Source organism: Dicentrarchus labrax, unplaced genomic scaffold (genome assembly GCF_905237075.1).
Source record: "Dicentrarchus labrax unplaced genomic scaffold, dlabrax2021, whole genome shotgun sequence".
NCBI lineage: Eukaryota > Metazoa > Chordata > Actinopteri > Moronidae > Dicentrarchus > Dicentrarchus labrax.
In genome coordinates, this window is record NW_026136719.1 from 10,306,851 (window position 1) to 10,330,976 (window position 24,126).

The following is a 24,126-nucleotide window of genomic DNA, read 5'->3' on the forward strand; positions in this document are numbered from 1 at the left end:
TGTTGAAAAAGAGATAGAATTAAGTGCATGAGTCCTATAGCTGGAGATCAATTATGTTAATACATTAGTAGCCTGTCAAGTAAAAATACATTTAAAATAAAATAGTTAAATTGAATTTGCAGCTTGGTAAGAATGACCCAAAATGTCAGATGGACCAAAGAGCAAAAATATATAATTGCACAAAAGTCAAACAACAAACTCTTAATGTTTCTGATCGGTTTACTGACATGGCTCCCAGCTCTCCGCCCCTACAGCGTCACACGTCGTTAACTCGGGTATTATCGAGAAACCCCGACTCCCTCATTCATCACTCTGTCGCTCTTTTTAAACTCCACTCAGAGTTCCGATATTTCCGACAGCACTTTAAGGCAGCACCGGTTAGGAGTTCATCGCGTCGCTCCGAAACAAACAATCCTGCTCAGCAAACAAAGTGAGGGTAAACAAATATGAAACGTCCCGGAAATGTATTAACAGCGATTTCAACAACGTTTACTCTTCTGCTTTGCCTGTATTCAGTCAGAGGTAAGTCCTTTTCTAAACCACCAACACGTAGCCGATTAAATCTGATCAATCGCATTCATTCAGAACTCCTGATCAGCTGTCTGTTTATGTTTGTGTATAAGGACTAACTATCACTGGTCCCTGCTTCTAACACCAGACTTCATTCACTTTTTCCATATAAACCAGAAAGGGGGGCTTTGGCATTGAACTATTCCACCTAGTCTGATTTTCCTTTTTCCTTTTACTGACTCATGAAGATCCAGTTTTTTTGTTTTTTCCTACTGTGGGTGTCTCTTGGTTGATGGGAAGGGTGAGGGCAAAAGGAGAGATGTGCAACAGATTGGTCTTTAAAATCAAAATGCGTATCTTTGCCCCCAGTCAGCTTTATGCCAAATGTCATTAGTTCTAACAGCTGTTTCACCATATTAGTCACAATATTCTCATTTGGCAGTCTTTATTATTTCCAATCACAAGATTACCATCAACATTCAGGGTTCAACCATGAAATTATGCAGCTTTTTCCTGAAAATAGTCAATATATAATTTGTAAGTCCTTCATCTCAGGATGCCAGCTTGTTATTGTCATGGTACAATTAGTGATTAAATGTGAGACTACTCTGTTATTATATATGGCACTATGTTATTACACAGATTTGCTGTATGTTTTTTTCTTTTTCTTGCATGCACCACCACAGCAGTGCATAAATGTTTGTGAAATGTAATACTGTTGCATCTCCGGGGGGGTTTTCCCCATAAACAATAGATGTGTACACATGTTTTCTGTGCCTAAATTTTGATGTATTATCGTCCCCATGGACACCTTCATGGTCACACAAAAGAGGTTGTGCAGATGGAGTGGAAAATAACACCATATGTGCTCTTGTCTAGCGCCAGCATCACCCAGCTGTCCACTCACCTACCTTTAGTACAACCTGGAAATGTACTGCCAACCAGGAGCACTTAAAAGTCCAATTTGGAGACACACAAGTGTTTTGATTGCCTTTACTATATGTGGCTGCCGTTCTTCTGCTGCCATGATGTTTGTGTACATTCAGGAGCCTGCTGCTTTGCTCATTACCTTGCATATACACCTGTCAGTCAAGTGTGCCGCGTGTCCTGAGCCACTTGTGAGCTGCTGCACTGTCATGTTGTGTAACTGCTCGTTCCTGAAAGAGCTGCATCTGTGCAACCTGGCTAATCCCGCAAGCTCTTAATCCTGCACAGAGACACGTTCTGTTGTCGGCGAAGTTCTGCTTAAAAATGTGTTGTTTAAAATTTTAATAAGTATTATTTTCATACAATAGGAAACAATAACTGTTCTCCTGCTTGTTTTGTGCTCATAAAGACACGATTGCTTAAATATAGAGCTAAAAAAGCTTACTTTAAATACTAATTACTACTTTCATTCCAACATTCACTCTCAGCACACCTTTTGAGGATTTTGTTTCCACATTCAACTTCATTAAACCACATGCAACTTTATTATAACTCACATTTCCCACCCATTTTTTATGAATCGCATCCATCTGATCAATTACTTTATCAAAATGGTTGCGCTCAGATTTGCTCTCATGCCTAAACATGTCACATCAGTTGCAAAGCCAGTCTGCCCAGTTCTCAGAGGTTTGATAACTGTCAGACATATTCTAGTTTGAAACAATTTGAGTATGGTGACAAAATCTCCACAATTATCATGGTCACATATTCACTATCACATTTTTATGCCTCATTATTCTTGTGATACATTTTGCTGATTTTTGCCTCACAGATGCCAAAGAAAGTCACAACAAAGTTCACTAGTTCACCCTGGAGCTGTTTTGGCGCTTGAGTGGTGACTCTGACGTGGCAGCTGATGAGTCAGTGGGCTGGTTAAAAACAAACATACGCAGATTATGATTTAAGGTCTTGTGAGTTTGTCAACTGTAGTGTGACTCATAAATCTGTGCCCCGCCGCTCCCACTGGAGGTCTCTGCCATTATTTCCCTGATCCAGCGAGGATATGTGACTCAGCAACTTTGGGCCTCACAGCTGAAGCTGCAGCACCACTGTTGTTAAAAATGCTCAGACCTGATACTCCAGCAACAAAGAGGACCCCTCTTTTCCCCCGGATACCTGTTAAAAACGCTATGTATTGGTTGAGCACTAAGAAGAGATTCCACAAATGCCACAGCTGTATCCAGAACTCAGCATCTTATTTTACCATTATTGATGAAAAATAAACCCTTGGATGCTTATGTGCTGTTATAACTTTGATATTAAAGGGGCACTCAACCAATTTTATACATGACACTGGACAAAAAGGAGCTGTATCTGGAAAGAGAGTGGTATACAAGATCTGTATCTGCATCTGTATATCATATCAGTTCATTATAATCATTATTTGTCAAAGATCCTGTCTTCTGCATACTGCCTCTATCTTTGACAAGTACAAATCCTTCCTTTTTCTTCTCACTGAGTGTTATTCAGCCTGTGAGAACCCTGGTAATGTCATCAAAGTTATTTTGGCTTCAACTTGAAGACAACGATTTAGCTGCTGGTCGTGGAGTTTTAAAGACATGGCCATTTACCAGGGAGGGATTGTCTCAACAAAATCTGCTATTGAACTGAATTATGGGGAATTTAGGATCTGGTGTTTTAGATACCTGACCCACATTATACTTGACTTGACTTGAAGTCCCAAAACGTTATGGAAGTGCAATACTTAGGTACTGAAGGTCACCTTTTAAAATGTTTTTCAGGAATGATTTTGTGATTAATTGTTGTCACTTGCTCTACTCTCTAGTCTTAATTTCCTCCTACGTAACACAGTGAATTCATGAATTTCCCAGAGTGCGTGGGAGCTTGTTCTGTTCAGCTGTGGCTTTAACTTGTAGGTTGAGAGAGCAACAGCGATAGCATAACAAGATCAGGAGGCCATTCAAGAAACAGCAGGGGACTCAAAACAACATGTGTTGTGGCTGCACTGCAGTCTAGTTCATTATCGCTACTGGCAGTAAGGAAATCGGTATCTCTGGTATCCATGGTAACAAGTGAAATACACCACCATTGTACGACGAAATGGGTCAAGTGTCAATTGAATTGGCAGTAGCTCTTTTTTTCTTTTTTTACTGCGTTAAGGTGCTGTAGGATGAATTTTATAAATGTTGTTGAAGTGATTTTATACTGAAAATAACCTACATACATCTTTGATTTCATCATCACGATGATTCCAAGAGTCTGTAAACATTTGTTCCACCCTGTTTTGTAACCACACTTGCAGATAAGATTCATCATCGCACTTTACTATCTGTTTATTTACTCCAGCACTCAGGACAATATGTAACATTGTTTGGTAAGAGGGGATATAGAGTCAGTCTCCGTTCTAATTCAAGCCTCTCTTGTACTTGTGTACTCGTCCATCTATAGATGCTGCATAAACTTACAGACAAGAGTTTACTTTGTTTGCTTTATGTAACAGAAATGCTCCCTGTTTTTCTCATTTCCTCAGGCGACTACTGTGAGGTGAATCTTTGCCATAATGGAGGAACATGTGTGACAGGGGTAGGAGACGATCCGTTCATCTGCATCTGTACGGATGGCTTCGGAGGAGACATCTGCAACCTGACAGAGACAGGTACAGAAAAGATTAACCTTTTTAGAGGAGAAGCGCAATTAAAATCATACACTCAAACTAATCCTTCTTCCTTCTCTCAGGACCCTGCAGTCCTAACCCCTGTAAGAACGATGGGTCGTGCGAGATCGTTGCTCCAACCAGGCGAGGAGACGTTTTCAATGAGTACATCTGCAAGTGCCAGCCTGGCTTCGAGGGAGCTCACTGCCAGATCAGTAGGTTACATCTGGATGTGATTCATGAGTCTTAGCTGCTTCTCTTGCTCTGTGCACATGAACAGTCACACATTTACAGTCACCATATATATATATGTCTTTACATTTTACTCTCAGTTGAGTGCACATCTTTATACTGAGTTGTCAGTTTCTCAGGCGATTTATTGCTATTTATAAGTATGTCAAATTTTGTCCAAAAAGTCAGTTGGCAACAAATAGACATAGTCTCCAGTGTCAGCAGATTTATCTGTTGCTGTGAACACATGAAGTTTTTCCATCCTGTCATAGCATCAGCAGTGAAAGAGACGTGTAGTCAGCTCTGCAGTTTCATGAAAGGATCTTATTCAACCGGTTCTGTGGTCATTCTGTTTGGCTAATTAGCAAAAAGACCACTCCAAGTCTCTTAGCATGCAAACCCCTTCCACACACTGCATCTGTTTGTGCTTAAGCTTGACCAAATCAGACGAAGAATTTGATAATAGTGAATTCCATAATATCCTCTTAATATAATAACCAAATTGGCTTGGAATTATGGCAAAAGTTTGGGTTTATTAGTGGGAGAAAAGGAAGGAAATAGAGGATTATACATGTGTGAATTAGGGCTGAACAATACAGTAAAAATAATGTGATTTCAATATGATTCTGATGACCAAAATGTGGAATTTAAATAACTATAAGCTTTGTGTATAGGACTGCTGAGAGCAGATTTATTATATAATTGTAGTTTGAAAATATAACTTCAACTCTCAGCACTTTGACTCATGCTGTGTAAGAGGCATTTTTTGTGAATGAACAACTCACCTCAAAGCCCACGTTCTGACCACCAATTGTAGTGTTTGTGCAGTCTGGTCGTCTACTCCCAAACCTTTTCTAATTTTGATTCAGCCAGACGTCATAGGCTGGACTGGTGTCGTGGTGCTGGAATGAGGTGGAACCTGTCTCATATATTATGTTCAGTTCAGGCACAGACATAAATTCATAGTAACACTAATTATATGATCGTAGTTAAATATTTATTCACTTTACTTTACAATAGCTGCAGTTCATCTGCAATTAACACTAGAAACAATGGGCAAGAACTTTATAATTGCTCTTTTAAATTCTGGATACCACATTTCTTCCTTTAATTCAGCCTTGGACTTGAATGTCAAAACATGTGATAAAGAATCCCAGAGCAAATCAGCAAGGTTATTTCACGGTCCTCCGCTTGGTAGGATCACCTGTTTCTCTCTCTTTCACAACCTGTGTTGTGCCAGTGTTGTCACAGACATACAGGCATTTGTTTCTAAGTTGTGAGCAATCCTCTTAGTGTTAACGGGAACAAGAATTAAATAGACCCATGTGGGATTACGTCAACCTGTCGTCTGCTTTAGTCCTGGAAGAGTCTCTTAGGGGTTAGTGAGACAGGTAAAATAAGGCTGGGCAAAAAATAAATGTAGCATTTTTCAGTGGAATCTTATTTTGTAGTGACAGTAAGATTACTGAGCACTTCAGCGCAATAGACAACAGTTTTATCATGTGATGTATTTATTACTTTGCCTACATAAGCCATGCATAATATAGACAGATACGTATATTGTGGGTACATACTACCTGAATATGAATACGTAATAATGTGTTCTGAACAGATACATAAAACATCCTAACTTTGTGCAGGAATATATGCCCCATCAACAATTTATAAATAAACCAATTCTGACTTCACGTCCAGTTCTATTTCTACTTTGAATTTCCACAACTAAGGCTTTATTTGTTTGAAGGTGGGTTTCAAATAAAGTTTCATGATAAGATTAACTCAGGTACATGGTCAAAATATTATATTATTTTGTCAGTAGCTGAGGAAATGGCAGTAGTAAACAAATTAATGCAGTGTTATCCAAATACAGATATTTTTGTCACATAAATATATAGAAATAGTAGCTTTGCATTACACCCTATACATGCATACATGTTTGTATGTATAGTATGAATGTTTTATTGTGTTTAGCTGTGGGTTTGCATACTGTAGGTTAGAATGAGGGAAACATAAACATACATTAAGGTCCAGTCAAAACCAACAATTCCCGGACAGACCTACTGTTTTGACCAGATCACAATGTATATATGCAAAGACTATCATTACCAACGGATCATAATACAAGTCCTCCATTAACACAGAAATGCTGCTTCTCTTTCCTGTCGGCTGGTTACATAGTGTCCCTCAAGGATTTAAGAACCCCTGCTGTATGTAGAAATAAATATTGACAGAGATGTTATGTTGTTTTGTTGGTATATTGTTTGGTCTAACATATTGTGTTTGAATTATCATTACTCTTTTGGTTTAGCGTTCATGTGAAAATATTTATATCTTGTCAAAAAGAGTCAAATGTGCTGCTGTTCATTACCCCACTACTCAACATATACTGTCTACACATAGGCATATCATGCCACCTTGTGGAGATTAAGTAGCATTACATGGACAGCATTCATTTGAGATGCAGGAAGTGGCTATAGCTTTGTTGCTGTGGTTACTGTGGAGGAAAGCAAGGTTTTTTTTTTAAGTCTAACAGGGTCTTTAGTAGAGGGAGAAATGCTGTTAAACCTCACATATGACGACTAATTCCACTGTCAGCTGAAATGCAAAATGTTTTCTAAAGGACCCTGTTTGTTTGTACATTTGTCCTTTGTGGATATCAGAGCTTAATTCTGATTATCCAGTTGGCACAATACACAGAGTACGTTTGTGGGATAACTGATGGTGACACAACATGGATAAAGCCTTCTTTAAATCTCCTGTGTCTGTTCACATTCATAGTCATGGCACAAAATACAGTTATCAACCATTGGCCTTCCACCCCTTAACCCGCTGTGCCCTTTAAACTGTGTGTCCCGTCTCCTCAATGTTGCCCTCCGGGGTATTTCTGTCATCATGTTAGATTTAAGAGAAACTACTTATCATCACCTGTATGTTGGAGACACAGTGAGGCTATTGTGGTCCTCCACCTGCCTCAACCCGCCTCTGCTCTCTGAGCCGTTTATGGGCAGGTGTGCACCACATCTCTAACAATCATCCTTTTTGTGATTGTTGTGTTTCATAGCCTATTTCACTAAATCGAAACCAAAGTTAGTTTGAGGAGTTGAAAATAATACAGTAGGTTGTTGTGTTTTTCAGATGTGAATGACTGTGCCAACCAGCCCTGTAACAATGGAGGGATATGTCGAGATCTGGATGGAGACTACACCTGCCAATGTCCCTCACCGTATGTTGGAAAGCAGTGCCAACTCCGTACGTTAATTAATGTCATATCATTTCACAGACTTTTCTCAGATATGTAGTGTATAGCCTTGTGTCTCTTGCTTTTCCTCAAAAACCTTCTCTTAAGGAGTATGTACAAAATCAAAGATGGTGTTTCTGGAATTAGCCGAATTACAAAATATTATATGTCTATTAAGTGTAATAAATACTATTGTAAAGTATTTTACCAGTGGTTTACTTACTTTGTAAGTTAAAGTTAAAAACGTGAGAAATCTTAAAGGTTTTTCTCACCAGAATTAAACATTTGCACTGTAATTGACGCGATTTAAACTGTGGAGAGGTCAAAATACATTTAACAACTCAAAAATAAATACAGGAGTAAATGTAATTACTTTCTTCCACTCTTGATAATATTTTAACTGCTGTGTCCCAGGTTGCATTTCCCTGCTGGGGATGGAGGGGGGAGCAATCGTGGAGTCCCAGATTTCATCTTCCTCTGTGCACTATGGCATTCTGGGTCTTCAGCGTTGGGGCCCCGAGTTGGCCCGACTCAACAACCAAGGCATCGTCAATGCCTGGACGTCAGCCTCCCATGACAGGAACCCCTGGATAGAGGTGAGACAAGCGGACACCTTTAAAATCATGATGCTGACCCAGTGAGAGCTGCGACTGACACTTTACCTCCAACAGATTAATATGCAGAAGAAGATGCGTCTGACGGGCATCATCACGCAGGGTGCCAGTCGCATGGGCACGGCTGAGTACATCAAGGCCTTCAAGGTGGCGAGCAGCTTCGATGGAAACGCTTACACTACTTACAGAGCGGATGGCCAACGGAGGGACAAGGTTAGAGTTTCATTTCAGCTTTTACATCATTTTAAACAGTATATTCCACAACAAGCATCTCTTTCTTCAGCTTACACCTAATTTGCTGTGTCCGTGTGCTGCAGGTTTTCGTAGGCAACACAGACAACGACAGCACAAAGACCAACTTTTTTGACCCTCCTATCGTGGCCCAGTACATCCGCATCATCCCTGTGATTTGCCGCAAAGCCTGCACGCTGCGCATGGAGCTGGTGGGCTGTGAACTTAATGGTAAACACACAAAAAATATTCTATTTTAACACACAAAGCAAGTTCAGAAAGTTGGCAGATAATATAGTGGATTAAAAAAAACACATTCTGAACTATGTTGGACAGAATAAGTTCAAGTCAAGTCATAGCCTCTGTGAACTTTGTATTCATAATATCCCCTGAAGCTAGAAAAAGTACAAGAAGTCTCTTTTGTTGAACTTGTTTTACTGTGTTGGTTTCTTCTTGCTGTGGTTTCACTGACACAACATAATGATAGTTTATTTCAACTATATAACATGGCGTCCATCTCGCCGTGGTTGGATAGAAAATTTATAGTATGAACAGTATTCGGGCGGTAGACCTAACTATCCAACAATAAGAACAGCAATTCCAGGAACATATGTTTGGGTTTTTTTCCCACCCTAATCCTTTTGTTTCTTGTCTTCTTTGAACATAACAGCTAAAACATTTATAGAGAAATATGTTGAATGTACACACACTGCTTATGTAGCTCTATGCACTTTATTGCATGCATTCTTCTACTCTGTGCCTCTTTCTGTTTCTTCCACTTGTCATTGTTGGCTGTAAAAAGATTTTAATCACACAGATTCTTCTGAATATTACACATTTTCTCCAAATGGATGAAGGGTGAAGTTAATTTGTCTTTTCTTTGGGTGTACTCATTTATTTCCTCTCTTTCTCTTTCTGTCGCTTTGGTTTGCCCTCCCTCCGTCTTTCCGTCTGCTTTTGATTCACAGTTTATTCAAACACGGCAGGTTGCTCAGAGCCTCTGGGAATGAAGTCTCGCCTCATCTCAGACGGGCAGCTTACAGCCTCTAGCTCTTACCGCACGTGGGGCATCGACACTTTCACGTGGCACCCTCAGTTTGCCCGACTGGATAAGCAGGGAAAGACCAACGCCTGGTCTCCTGCCCACAACAACCGCTCAGAGTGGTTCCAGGTGGGGGAAAGCTCAGCGGCAAAATGTCATTAATGGTAAAAATGCTCTTTGAGGCCAGAAGAATATAACTGTTGTCTTTGTTCACCAGGTCGATCTGGAGAAGACAAAGCGCCTCACAGGCATCATCACTCAGGGGGCCAAGGACTTTGGGGTGGTGCAGTTTGTGTCAGTGTTTAAAGTTGCTTACAGTAACGATGGACAGTCATGGAGTGTGGTGAAGGAGGAGAACACCGGCAATGATAAGGTCAGACATATGTGAATCCCTAAAATGTATTTCCCTAATACAGTATATTTTATTCTCTTTTCAATATGGAGTTTCTTAGAAGTCTTAGAATTGAACACCTCTAAAGTCACACATATTGTCAGCTCCACTTTCTGTTTTCCTCTTTCCCTTTATGATGAGATATATTTTTGGCTCTTGCTGGAGGAGTGGAAGGCCCAATTCTCCTCGTCATAGCCTCTTTCTCTGAGAGGATCCAATAAAACTGTAAATTAAGCTTTGATGTTTTTACTGAGCACAGAGCTCGTAGGCTCATGACACAGCAACGCTGCCCGGGGCTGTTGTCTGAATGCTCTGAACGTCTGGGTGGGGCTGTCAGGAAGGCAGCACAGCTCAGTTTGAGTAACAACCCTTGATGAGAAGTGGTCAGTAGGACATTTGGTGGATGTATTCACCGACAGTGTCCATTACGACACCATGAAATTGTTGAGCTTGGTTGGGCCCAGTGGAAAATAAAGTTATGTTTAATATGCCCTCCTCCCTCATTCTTAGACGGTTTGCTTTATATACAATAACTTTGCTTATTATTTCACTTTAACCGTAACCTCAACATTTATTTGCAGCTTTTCGAAGGCAACATTGACAACAACACCCACAAGAAGAATGTATTTGAGCCTCCGTTCTACGCCCGATATGTCCGGGTCGTCCCCTGGGAGTGGCACGAGCGCATCACTCTACGCATGGAGCTGCTGGGCTGCGATGACTAGAAACTCATCAGTCACCATCTAACAGTGCTCCATCCTCATCCAGTCGCTCCATCTCCTCAAACCACAGCAGGGGAGAGGATCTTGGACAGAGTCATCTGTTCTGTACTCCATTTGTTTCTCTGGATAAAGCTCCCGTTGGCTGCTGGGACTGTAACACTCGTAGCACCTTCTGACTAGTGACTTTTTCATGTTCATGTTAATAGAATTGTTTGACTTTGCTCACACAGAATCTTCTATGAAGTATCCATGTTTTTAATTTTTAATAGCTTCAGATATAAACAACATTTGCATAGATTAGCTGCTCAGGTTTTCAGGTTCTTTTAAGTCTGGAGATTTGATATAGCGCTCTTCGCTTCTTCCAGTTGTGCTCCAAGCTAAATAACCTGTTTTAAACTGTTTTCTGTCCTTCCTTTGCAATCACACACCAGTTAACTTTTATTTTTTTTGTAGCTGTAACAGTCTGTAGAGGACACCTCTGCACATCGCCCAACTGCTGTTTTGTTACTCAAAGCACAAAATAGTATGATAACACAGTAAATAGAGTATATTGTGGCATTTCCAGCTATCCTGAAAGAGATAATGTGTCCAAGAATATAAATTTAAAACTTAAAATGATGGAATTACAAATTGCAGGGCTTTTTGTTGTCATTTTTTACACGTTTTAGCAGGTTTTTCCGCTCCATCCTTACATATAATTTCATTTTAATTTAATCATTTTTACAACAAATGTGAAATATTTAGGACAATGTGTAGAAAATAAACATTGTTTTACATTTTTTTGTATTCATTGTCGGTCTTTTAATTAAGATCATTTATTAAATGTTAAAACAAATCTTTGTATGTGTTTCTTTTCAATTAAGACACATGAAACATGTCTTTCTCATGTTTTAGCTGTTATAAATGAATGTCACCAGTTACATAACAGTTTATTTCCCACTGCTGGCCATAGAGTCCCATCTGGTTGGACAATGTCCGTGTCAGAGTGGGTGTTGGTGGCTGATTTCTGCATGAACAGACTGGTCAGCGAGGCCACATACAGGGGACACAAAGGGAGTGCTTAAAAAACGCTTCCACTCTCCATTTTAGGGGGCATCTCTGCATTGTTCAGACACTGCTATAATACCAAAAGAAATCTCCTTTTGTAACACATTGCTGCACAAAGCTGAGAAAGGGAGATACAGTAGGAGGGCATTTGACATGAAGCTCTCAGATAAAACAATGAAATTCAAGCACTGTGAAGAAGAACCTGCTGTACAAACTGTCCCAACCACACAAAGATGTTGAGTCTTCTGCACGCTGGACTACTGGCCTGCTGTTAACAAGAGTAATTACACCCTGTTAGCCACTCATCTCCCTGCGAAGCTCACAGTCTTGGTATGTTTGGCCCCTGGCAACAGCTTTCATCTCTATGAAATGAATGTGGTGGAGGACGGAGCATCTCTAACACATCTGTCCACGCCGTGTACGTCCATGCCTACTGTATATGGATGTTTTCCACAACAGCAGGGTTTGCTATAAAAGATCACAGTGCTCCCGGGAAAAATACAGCTGCCAGCTGGAGTCGATGTGGGGACCCTCTGCAACAAACATCTGCTTTCAGAGAGTTTAGGAGGGATGCAAAGCAGTTTTCTCAACAAACAGCTGCACAACATGAGCCTATTTGTTATGGTTGGTCCTACTGTGATAAAAAAATAGTGATTCTGTAACTTGTGTTTGTGGGAACAGGACCAAAACAACTGCCCTGTGCTTTAAGACAATAATTCACATAAATAAAGGCTGTTTAGATTTAGCAGTCTAAACTGTATGAGAAAAAAAAGATCAGTGGTTTGGTAAAGTAGAATAAATCACCTGGTGGTGAGTTTGAGATTCAAATGAACAATTAGTCAAATATGTTGCCTTTTAAATCTTTGCATTTTCAGAGAACATCCACAATAGACTGTTAAAGATGAAACAAAAACAATCATTGATTTCATTTTTAATTTGCACGTCTATTTGAGCTATAAGTGTAGAATATTGGTGAATGAAATTAGGGAACTTCTCCACACCTGGCATCCCTGTCCTCCCTCCACTCACTGCTGGCAGAATCACACAAAGGTGAGTCTCCAGCCTGAGTTGGTCCAGTTGCAGCAGCAGAGGAGCATTATAGACCTGCTTCTCTTCAACGAAAAGTTAGAATACAGTTATTATTATTTACTGGCCGTAATTGCACCTGTTTTATCGTCGATAAAGATTGGAGGAGACTGAATTGTTTCCTTTTGTTTTTGGACTAGAAACCCACTGTGTGCATCAGAGCTTCTGCGTCCTCTCTGGAGACACTGATTTGTTTCCAACAGACTTCTGACCTCAGTGCATCTTTTTCGTTTGCTCCACAGCATCAAAGCTTTCTTTGGGAAGGGATTTAAACCACGCAAACGGAATATCAAGGTGTTTTGCGGTAAGTGATGAAAATAAATGACTGCGCGTCTTTAGGACCCTTCTGAAATTTGCGAATTTTAAATCTATCTGACCTTTTGCATTTCGACCTTTTTAAGTCTTTTGTTCTCACCTGGCGTCCAGGTGGGTTATGTTCTTAAATTTACAACAATGGGTTGTTGATACAGGGTATCACAGGTTGATAATAGCCAAGGATAAAAAGGTGAAAATGCCCTTAACTGCAGTGGTTATAACTAATCTGCAGTGTAGAAAAGAAATCCACTGAAAACTATAATGCATGTTGTTATGTCGTTGAAATTGAAGTTACAGTTTTGTGGTACCACAATGCAGAAACTTTATTTTTTACTGACTTTTAAATCGTACTTTTAAGTTATCGAAGTCACACCATTACATTCTCATAGCAGATAGACAGAGCGAATTAACATGGTGCTGCCCTCTACTGGCAATGTCCTGTCACACCAGGTTGTGCGTAAATTGAAAACTACTGAAAATACTTAACATACAAAAGTTATTATCTCACTGGCCTTTTGTGGAACTCTAACAGGTTAATCAGATTTCTCTCCACAGGCTTTAGGATTGCACAGAGACCACGAAGGATCAGGATTTGTCGTTGCAGCCAGGATGATGATTTATTGCACCCAAACTCTGCTGTTGCTGTTGTCTCATGTGGTTCTGTCAGGCCGGGCCCTGACTGTCCCCACAATCCCTGACAGCTTCTTCTACCACGACTTCCTAAATGGAAATGGCAACAAAGAAAGTAAAATTAAATTTATGTGTATGTTAGATCTTAACCGGGTTTCAGTCCATATTTTGTATATGTATGTGTTCTGTTAGTCCATATTTTTAAGCACCATTCATAGATGTATTGTCAATATTTGCTACAGTTCATTTCAGTGGTGTGAAGCTGCATGTGGACTCTGCTCAGCCATCAGTGTTTGCGGTCAGAGGGGGTAACGCCACCATGCCGTGCAGGTTTTGGCACGAGCCTGAGTTGAGCTCACCAAGGGAGGTCCGTGTCAAGTGGTCTTGGCTGCCTGTTGCTGGGGGAGAGGAGATAGACGTGCTGGTGGTTATTGGCTCCCGCAGTCGAAGTTTTGGGGAGTTCAGGTTGTTCAAAGGGCAAATAATTCATTCATGATTATTCTTTGGTGTTATTAGTGACTGTATGAGTCTATTTGTGTATGTATTAACTCACAGTATGACTCTGGTTGTCTGTTGGTCAGAGGTCGTGTGCAGCTCAGACAGGATTTCCCAGGAGATGCCGCACTTGTGATGACTAAACTCCAGCTGAATGATACAGGCCATTACCGCTGCGAGGTGGTGGACAGACTGGAGGACGAGAGCTCTTCAGTTAATCTGGAGTTACGAGGTACATTATGTCCACCTACACTGATTCTCAGAGTCAATGTGAGTCCAAATATTACAGAGAGCCTGCTTTTTTCCTATCAGAGATCCATTTCTAGAAACTGATTAAACTGATGTTTTAAACTTAATGCACTGAAGATAAAGACCAGCTGAGATTCATTTGAGTCTTCTTTAAAATTGCATTTTACCTGTTGAGTTTTTATATTTATTTTCTTGCATTTATCTATTCGATTGTTGTTAATTTCTTGGTGAACTAGGATACACTTGTATAAATGAGTACTGTATGTACGATACACTTAAAGGTAATTCCTGGAAATAAATGCGTTAGTTATAGTTGAATTTAATTAATTGTAATAGGCCTTGTATCTGTACTAGGGCTATTACTACCTCTCCTACAACTATCAAAAACTATAATTAGTATAATTGTTGTAAATATTAATATTCAAAAGCACTTAAGAGACTTTGAAGCCCACATACTTTGTTTAATAGTACATCAGCTGTCTAATTAATTCCTCCACCCAGGTGTGGTGTTTCCCTACCAGCACCCTCATGGTCAGTACCACCTGAGCTTCCTGGGAGCCAAGCAGGTCTGCGAGGAGCAGGACTCCACAATGGCCACCTTCACGCAGCTGTTTCAGGCCTGGAAGGAGGGTCTGAACTGGTGCAATGCAGGCTGGCTGGCTGACGGGACAGTCCAGTACCCCATCACCCGGCCCAGGATGCCCTGCGGGGGGCACGGCCTCGCCCCAGGTGTCCGGAGTTACGGCAAACGGCACCCGCACCTTCATCGCTATGATGTCTTCTGCTTCTCGTCTTCCCTCCAAGGTGATGCAGTATTTTAGGAATTGTAAGGTGGTGTGAGAGCTGCTATGTCACAGGTTAACAGCAGAGAGTTTGACTTGTCATTGAAGGAAAAGTATATATATAATATTATATTTTGAAAATTAACAATATATATTTAAGGGCCCCAGTAAGACATAACAGTGTGATAGTGAGCCAGCAAGCACAATACCAGGAGCTGGAAACCAAAGCAGCTGAATGGAATTCAGCCATCAGTAATGTTATTATTTACACGTGTGCTTTTCCTAGTTTGACATGTCAAAATGTCCTCTGTGGAATATCCTTAAATATCCATTCCCTCTCTTTGGTATCGATCAGTGAATAGAATCTCCGCACTGCTTTGAAACTTTCTTCTTGTAGTTCTCTGCCTCTGTCGCCTCTCATTAAAAGGCCCTGTCACTGTAAATAGCATGCAGCAGCCAACATGAAGCTTCATTAAGCCTGCATTGACCTTGCTAAACAGTGTACAACATTATATTGCAATGTTAATTAACTATGACCTCTAATGTAAAGAAATGTAATTAGTAATTCACAGTATAATCACTGGAAACTTTCCTAAATTTTATGCACATTACCAGGGCTCTAAAAATATATCCTCCATGCTTTCTTCATTTTAGTGCCTTTAGACTGATTTGAACCTTTACAGCTCATTTATAGAAAATGTCAGATACATTTTGCTGTATATTTAAAGTTTTTGCACCCAAAGACTGATGAAGTTTGCCCCAGTTCTCATGCATGTTCATGTTTCCTAGCAAGGATTTTCCACCTTACAACCTAAACAAGACAGCATTTCAATAAATCTAGTAAGATAATTGATAACAGGATAATGGGATAAAGATTGAATACCCATAACCAAATATTCTTCACTTGAATATTATCTCTTCATGTGCATCTCAGTGTAGACAAGTAAAAGTAAATAAACAGCATAAAAATGTATGCATTTTCCCTAGTCCCTAGTTAAATTGAATCAAAATGTTTAAGATCTGATCTAAGCTGTGGAAAGTTTTCTAACTATCACAATAAATGTGTTTCCTTAAAAGGTAAAGTCTTTTATCTTCAGCCCTCTGACAAGATGACCCTGACTGAGGCTCAGCAGGCGTGTCAGGAGTACGGAGCAGAGATCGCCAAAGTCGGGCAGCTCTACGCCGCCTGGAAATTCGCAGGGCTGGACCACTGCGACGCTGGCTGGCTGGCTGACGGAAGCGTCCGGTACGCCATCACCAGGCCACGAAGAAACTGTGGTCCCTCTGAGCCCGGAGTGCGCAGCTTTGGCTTCCCACCTCCCCAGCACAAGCATGGAGTCTACTGCTACGAGTCAGATGATGAATGACTGTAGATCGCCCTCTTCAAATGTAAAGTTGACACTGATTTCTTAAAAGAATATATATCCTTATGACCAAGAGAGACACAGTCCTATTTTATACTTGTTGTGAGGTATCATTTTACATCTTCATGCCTCTAAAAATGATTCAAATAACAGAGAAAACAGTTAGCTTGGTTATAGACAGTGTTGATGGGTCACAAGTAGACATTGGTTCATTTTGATTTTTCTGTTTGACGCTACTGGATAGAGTGAAAGTGAAGATAGTGGTAGGAAACACGAGCAGAGAGAGGTATGTAAGTTCTCCAGCCACAAATCAAACCAGGTATGTTGTGGTTATCTGGTATATGCTTTAACCGCTAGGCCACCAGGACGCCCTGACATTGCTTCATTTAAAGTGAGAGTTATAAGCCAAAAAGATCGGAAACCACTGACTAGTGTAAACCCTTTTTTTTATTACTATTATGTTTACATCTCAATATATTTTTTATCCGTACATTCTTTCTGTTAATTTCTTTTGTACATGAGAGCAAAGCATTTACAAAGATGTTGTCTCTCCCTTTATGATATAAGCTATTAAAATTAAGATTTTTAATTTTACTTGGAATTCTATGAGCTGATGAAGACCATGACTTCTATGTGGAATTTAAGTTGTGATTAATTACTTTGTTACTGACAGTTCTGCTGTATAACCATGTACCTCTGGTGATTTTCACATTATAGAAGGTGTTGGGTGATTTTGCAGCTTATTTTTATATAACAAATGCCTTTTCTAACCATTAAAATCCTTGCACAGAAGTACTGTCTCTTGTCTCTCCACACAGAAACAGTACACACACAAACCGGCTGTGAAAGAAAAACAAATCTGCATTTATGAAAATACAAAACATTTTTTGCATGTTGCAAATCAGATAAAGCACTTTTAGCTCCATCTTGTGTCTTAATTACTTTATAACCTTGTTGATTTTTAAGCTCTGCGTTAAATTATTCATTTTGTTCCGGCAATGGTCGATTTTACAATGTATGGGTTTTCTTTTTAGGCTAATTTACGCTTGTATTTGCCATTTTATGTCATTTTGCACTTACACATCGCCATATCTCATAGAGAATTAACTTTTCACTCTATGCATTTATTTGATAACTATAGTACTTTTCAGATTAACCTTTTACAAAACACATGATCAGGTTATATAATACAACAAAAGTTATTCAAATAAGCTCCACCTCATCCAGCTGCAACATTAATACACTGCTCCCATGTAATAATTATACAACATTATAATCCTATAATAACACTGAATAACTGCATAATGACAAAGTATATTTCCTCTTGCATTAGAAAAGTATGCAGTTAAAAGTACCAAAAAGCAAATACAACAATGGCTCAGCGTCATAGAGAAGAAAGTCTATTAAGTTTGTAGTAGTCAAAAAATGTAAATACGTAATACAGACAGAGAATTGTATAAAAGGTTCCTAAATATCAGGAAAACTAATCTCTGATTCAATAATAACAGGAAATAATCTGTTAAAAACTCATCCAAAACCCTCGTTTTACACAGTTTATCAGTTGTTCTCTACTGTTATTGTTATGCATTGAATATGAAAAATCCATAAAATATGTCACTCTGTCAGGACTCATCGGTTGATATATGATAAAGAGGCCCTTTAAGGAAAAAGGTTGACATCCCCAATCTCAGTCAAATCAGCCAGTTTATGCTCTCTCAGCAGACATTAAGTGCATGTAAATCATTGCGTCACGGGAGTGAACAATAATGGTGATTCAAAGAAAAGGTCTCCTGCACCAAATGTTTTAATTGCATGAAAAACACGATTAGGCCTCTGTGTTATGCTTTCAGTACCAAGAATCTCTAAGTCACATTTTAAAGATAATAGTATTGTCATTATATCACATGGTTGTCAAATGAGAAGAGTGTGCGGCAGAAAGTCCATCTGGCTTCTTAAAAGCTAATATCAACACATTGTCATAGAGTCAGTAGACGTATGTTTATACCCTCGAAGCATTATTGCAGATTTAATACATGTATATGAAAGCTTTTATAGAGCAGTGCACTTCAACAAATTCAAGAAAATCTCAGTTTCAGGCTGTTAATGGGTCACAAGTAGACATTGGTTCATTTTGATTTTTCTGTTTGACGCTACTGGATGGAGTGACAGTGAAGATAGTGGTAGGAAACACAAGCAGAGAGAGGTATGAAGGGTTCTCCAGCCACAAATCAAACCAGGTATGTTGTGGTTATCTGGTATATGCTTTAACCGCTAGGCCACCAGGACGCCCTGACATTGCTTCATTTAAAGTGAGAGTTATAAGCCAAAAAGATCGGAAACCACTGACTAGTGTTAACCCTTTTTTATTACTATTATGTTTACATCTCGATATATTTTTTATCCATACATTCTTTCTGTTAATTTCTTTTGTACATGAGAGCAAAGCATTTACAAAGATGTTGTCTCTCCCTTTATGATATAAGCTATTAAAGTTAAAATATCTCATTATACTTGGAATTCTATGAGCTGATGAAGACCATGACTTCTATGTGGAATTTAAGTTGTGATTAATTACTTTGTTACTGACAGTTCTGCTGTATAACCATGTACCTCTGGTGATTTTCACATTATAGAAGGTGTTTTTTATATAACAAATGCCTTTTCTAACCATTAAAATCCTTGCACAGAAGTACTGTCTCTTGTCTCTCCACACAGAAACAGTACACACTCATACCGGCTGTGAAAGAAAAACAAATCTGCATTTAGAACTGAAAATACAAAACATGGCTGGAGGCCAGTTGATACAGTAGCTTTATTTGAATAATAAAAAAAACCTCACAATATATTTTAGGCTTTACAAAACAGCAGCTTTTGTCTATTGAAGAAACACAGTCACATATAGTGATGTGCAGCTGTGAGACAATCTGTCTGAGGTAGACTGAACAATTTTCACTGCATAAATCTTTGCTTATTCATTATTAACCATACAGTACATATATCTCTTACAGTGTCAAACATATAGGTGTTAACATAAGGTGGCATTTTAATTTAAACATTCATTCATTTCATTTATTACTGTTTACAACTACTCGTTGTAGTAATTAGTATTTTGGGGGGCTTTTGTATTGCCTTCTATTACAGTGACAGCTGAAGACAGACAGGAAAGGGGGGCAGAGAGAGGAGATGACACGCAGCAGACGGCTGCAGGTCGGATTCGAACCCTGGGCCGCTGCAGCAATTAATATTTTAAAATCAATATGAGGGGAAGCGCAGTCAAGTCATGTAGAATATTTGTTGAAACAGCTGAGCAAGCAGTAAAAATGCTTCAGCAGAGCTTGTAAACAATCTAGTTCTTCACCTCCAGTGAAGATACAGTGAGCTAGCACGAAGTGGTGTTGAAAACTATCTGACGTTTATTCACGAATAAAGCCAAAATAATGAAACTCGGCAATTCTTTCAATGAAACATTTAATAAACAGTAATCATAGTCTCGTTATGATAGTGTGTGTATGTGTGTAAACCCTTCCCTAGTCAAACTCGGCTTCGAAGAGAAGTCTCTCGATTTTCATCCTGACGTCTGCCTTCTTCTGAGGGGACAACTTTTTAAACATTTTCACAAGGTTCATGAAATAGTATTCATCGCAGTCTTGTGGTTTTTCAATGTTTGTCTGTACAGTTCGGTCACATTTAGAAGCATCTGCTGGCTCCGTGCTCCTCTTCATCTTATCGCCAGTGTCACATTTCTTTGACTTGGAGATGACGGGAGACACTGACTGTCTGCTGCTCGTTCCTTGGATGTCTTGGTCGTCTGAATCCGGGATGATTGTTATGACGTCACTGTCACTGTCGCTCTCCTGTGAGGTCAACAACAACAAACAACAAAATAAAATCTCTGAGGGTCTATGACAGGTCTTATAACACAACCAATCAGAGTGAATCAGCTATTAGTTGTACACTGCACAATTTGCGATTGGTAAGTCCAAAAGGTGCCCAAATCTGAAAACTAATGTTCGTCTGAGCGTTTGTGCACATCTGTTGGACTTTTTTTCAGTTCTTCATTCATTTTATTTAAATTAGGGTCACATTGTACATATTCTTTTTTTTTTTTTTTGTATATATTGTATTCGTCTCTCTTTGTTGTCTCTATTTCATTTTTATTTACAGTTACATCCTCCAAAGATCCTACAAACTGGTTGTGAAGTCAACAGGTGCAACAGTTAGTAGTCAACCTCTAGCTGCCATGCAGTAATTAAAATAAAAAAATATGTTGTTGATGGTAAAAATGGACATAGGAAGCTCTGTTCATTCATGCAGAAGAAAAATAGGACCTAAATTCAAAACTTAAAATCACCCAGCAGAAGACGAATCCCTGAAGGAGCAACTACCTTTTCATTTGAGTGTCTTAATTAACTGCAACATGATTAACTCAAATGTGTAGACGGAGACAATGCACACAGCCGTGCCCTCACAGCCTTACTATGTCATATGAAAGAATGTGACCCTCTCCAGGGGTCAGCGATGGAGTAATCAATCCTTCACTTTGCACTCTTTTTGCCACAGCTGTCTGTAGGTTGGATAATTTTTGGGTTCTCTGCTCTTGAATCCGACGGCAGAAAGGCAGATGATTGGTGAAATCTCTTTTCCTCATCAGCGTGGCTGTGCAGTACAAACAGTGGTAATGCTTCTGTTTTCTGCACCGCAGTCCGCATCTGTGAATTGTGTACTCTGAAATATAACACATTCAATTTATGAATGATTCGTAAGGAGTCATTTTGCTGACACTGTCAACTAATTACAAAAAGGTTAAAAACCTTTACCTCCAACAAAAATCGCTGTCCGTAGATGATTTTTCAAATGAAGCAGAGCTCTGGAGTGTTTTGAGGGTTTGAAAAAAGCCGGGACACAAAATGGACAATGAAATCTGCTTGGAGTGCAGCAATTGTGGCATTTTTGCAGAGGAGGCCTGGACAACCCCTTCTGGATGGATACATGATCCTGGAATAAATAACAAAGTAAACAGTATGGCTACTTAGAAAAGAGTCTTGTTGTCAGCTCTTGATATTCTATGTTATGCAGCTCAACCAGGACTGTGCTGAAGGACATTTATTTTATTGAACATACCCCAATGCAAAGACAAACCAACACCCCATGTGTTTTTTGGTTTGCATCTTCAGGTTTAATGCTGATTTATGTCCCCATTTGTCTGCCAGCCTTGCTGACGTTTACTGCTGCTCTGTTGTGATGTTAATAGTGGATAAATGCTTCCCTTTGACTTTACTTAAGTTAGTTAGAAGTGAAGTTAAGAGGACACATCCTTATGTTTAGCGGTCGTTAGCTGAACAACTGGCTAACAGCTTTTTGGGGGGAAGTGAAGAACTTCTCTGAGGTTTTAAGTCAACTACATGGCAATGGGTCACATATGAGTGAGTTGTTAGGATTATAAAAAGTGAATGAACACAGTCGTTCGTGTATTTGCTTACTTGTAGCTGTTGATCGTTGTCCATTGTTCACAAAGAAACTTTCTGCTGTGGATGTTTTTTTTTTTCTTTAGGGGGCTTTTAATTGTTTTGTTTTTCTTCTTCTTCTTCCCCGTTTTCTCGCGTCTCCCACTAACTTCTTGTTCTTCTTCTACAGTTTAATTTAGCGGTTGGCAAGCCAGCTTAAAGGCGCATCACCGCCGCCTACTGGACAAGAAGGAAAACATCTACATTGTTTCTTTAGGTGACTTTATGTTCAACAAATATTGAAAACCTTATTATTGTACGTTTATACAATAACTGAAAGATTTACAACACAATATCTCGTCTACATGTATTAATATTAGAGTATTAGTGCAGACGAACGTGGATCCGTTTGTGTCTTTTATAAGTCGGTCAAACAAAATGATCTGTAGTCTCTTTACAAATGTTTTATATTCTATGCAATTCAGCAGGAACTCAGCTTCTCATACCTTCTGTCATCCCACCTTAAAGAAATTGACTTCTTAAACTTAATTTTGCCTCCAATAGAGCTTCATTTAATAAATATTTAACGATATGTATCCTTCAGGAGAACTCCTTGTATACTCTGTGATGAAGAAGTAGAAACTATGGACCATTTCTTTTTCGTCTGTGCTCTGTTTGACAACTTAATTTTAAAAAATAATATAACACAAGAAACTTTGTCGTGTGTCTCACTGCTCTCGCCCGTCCTCCAAATTATTCCCTTGACCTCCGACTCACAGGCACTCTCTGCAGAGCGTGTTCAACCAGTCTATCCAACTTTTTAATTTCCCTGTAGGCCCACATGAACAGGGGCCAACACAAACAAAATACATCTTGTTCAATAACACCTGCAACACTTTGAATGGGATATCGTCACTGGAATTCAAGGATCTCTTGATAACAAAACATTTCCATTTGCTTCCTCTTTAACCCATTTCAAAGCCAAGAGAGTGCAGCCAACGCTTTAAATGTTAATGCACGCTCTAAAGCACTCTTTGACTTTTATTTTAAACACATATTGTTTGAACTGCACGAGCAAATCCAAGCTGTAGTCTTATTCACTTGATAATTATCTTGGCAAAACTGCACATTATTAAGAGTAGATTGACCAATATTAAGCTTTTTTTCTACGTAAAAAATGGACACTACACTTCAATAATTATCTTTTTCTTTTATAATGTTGTTTACTTGAAAAGAGATCACATTGTTGTCATCTACTGAGCTTTATTGTGATCCACTCACTTCCTGGGATGCTTACGTTTGAGCTGTTTCCCAGTATTTTAGATACTGTGAGTCCGTTCACATGCTGTCCTTTGTTAATGCATGTGACAAAAAAAACCTATTTGTTAATACATATCCACACTAGAGTGACTCAAAGAGGGAAATAGCTTCACATTATTTAATTCCTATATGTATTTTGCCATCATTAAATCTAAACAGCATCTTAAACTCATCTTCAAATCTTTACCACACTCTCTTTAACTCAACTAACTTTAAATCAATATACAAGAATTTACAGTATACGTCAGTCTTTTGGTCTAAACTGAGTCCTGAGAAAGAAAAAAGGTTTAATCACAGCCAGCAGATGGCAGTCAGATGTTTGGGTGCTTTCAGTCACCAATAAAAGCAGAACAAAATGTGCAGAAACTACTAAACTGTATATTAGCTCTCTCAGTTATATTACAAATAGACAAACTTTAGAGAATAATAGAAGCTATCTCTGCGCATGCCGTTATTTAACGTGATCCACAAAGTGTATCACAGGACTGGACTGGATAGTAGATTTTCTACATTTCCTGAATTCACTGTGAACAAACTGCAGTCATGCAGAAAATCTGGCATTTATGGAAATACAATCAGATTAAATGTGAAGAATGCAGGATGACACAAATGTGACTGAAAGTCGGAGGTGAATTGTGACGGCTGAGGATGTAAGAGGGGAGGGAGAAAAAGCAGAGAAGAACACAGTGTACAGCCAGTTACTGAAGTATGTTCACAGACCCCGCAATATCTCTCAGGTTTATGAGACATTCATATGTGGGAGAGTGTAATATTTGCTGTGCAGCTGATTCAGCCTCTCAGGAAACATAGTGAC

General features: G+C 39.2%; 3 protein-coding genes across 9 annotated transcripts; 2 read left to right on the plus strand and 1 right to left on the minus strand.

Moving 5' to 3' along the window:
- The first annotated feature begins 303 nt into the window (after positions 1-303).
- On the plus strand, positions 304-11,415 carry LOC127351584 (EGF-like repeat and discoidin I-like domain-containing protein 3). 2 transcript variants are annotated; one of them, XM_051379257.1, is made up of 10 exons: positions 304-522; positions 3,989-4,114; positions 4,195-4,326; positions 7,478-7,591; positions 7,995-8,176; positions 8,252-8,407; positions 8,512-8,656; positions 9,394-9,596; positions 9,685-9,840; positions 10,440-11,415. In XM_051379257.1, exons 1-10 carry the CDS (start codon positions 447-449, stop codon positions 10,581-10,583), a joined length of 1,434 nt encoding a protein of 477 aa, XP_051235217.1. In that variant the 5' UTR covers positions 304-446; the 3' UTR covers positions 10,584-11,415. The 2 variants fall into 2 exon arrangements, with proteins under 2 accessions (XP_051235217.1, XP_051235218.1); XM_051379258.1 differs by having other exon boundaries at positions 9,412-9,596.
- A 1,183-nt stretch (positions 11,416-12,598) lies between these two features.
- LOC127351588 (hyaluronan and proteoglycan link protein 3-like) lies at positions 12,599-17,340 on the plus strand. 5 transcript variants are annotated; one of them, XM_051379266.1, is made up of 7 exons: positions 12,599-12,677; positions 12,854-13,017; positions 13,584-13,773; positions 13,901-14,123; positions 14,240-14,385; positions 14,904-15,206; positions 16,262-17,340. In XM_051379266.1, the coding sequence occupies exons 3-7, from the start codon at positions 13,638-13,640 to the stop codon at positions 16,549-16,551; spliced, it is 1,098 nt and encodes a 365-aa protein (XP_051235226.1). In that variant the 5' UTR covers positions 12,599-12,677; positions 12,854-13,017; positions 13,584-13,637; the 3' UTR covers positions 16,552-17,340. The 5 variants fall into 5 exon arrangements, with proteins under 5 accessions (XP_051235226.1, XP_051235225.1, XP_051235227.1 ...); XM_051379265.1 differs by lacking the exon at positions 12,599-12,677 and adding an exon at positions 12,684-12,751; XM_051379267.1 differs by lacking the exon at positions 12,599-12,677 and adding an exon at positions 12,684-12,751 and having other exon boundaries at positions 12,956-13,017.
- Positions 17,341-19,999: 2,659 nt separating this feature from the next.
- Positions 20,000-22,195, minus strand: LOC127351591 (uncharacterized). Of its 2 annotated transcripts, XM_051379273.1 has the most exons (4): positions 22,029-22,195; positions 21,366-21,543; positions 21,026-21,273; positions 20,000-20,402 (listed from the first exon to the last, which is right to left on the minus strand). In XM_051379273.1, exons 1-4 carry the CDS (start codon positions 22,050-22,052, stop codon positions 20,076-20,078), a joined length of 777 nt encoding a protein of 258 aa, XP_051235233.1. In that variant the 5' UTR covers positions 22,053-22,195; the 3' UTR covers positions 20,000-20,075. The 2 variants fall into 2 exon arrangements, with proteins under 2 accessions (XP_051235233.1, XP_051235234.1); XM_051379274.1 differs by lacking the exons at positions 21,026-21,273; positions 21,366-21,543 and having other exon boundaries at positions 22,029-22,193.
- Between the last annotated feature and the right edge of the window lie 1,931 nt (positions 22,196-24,126).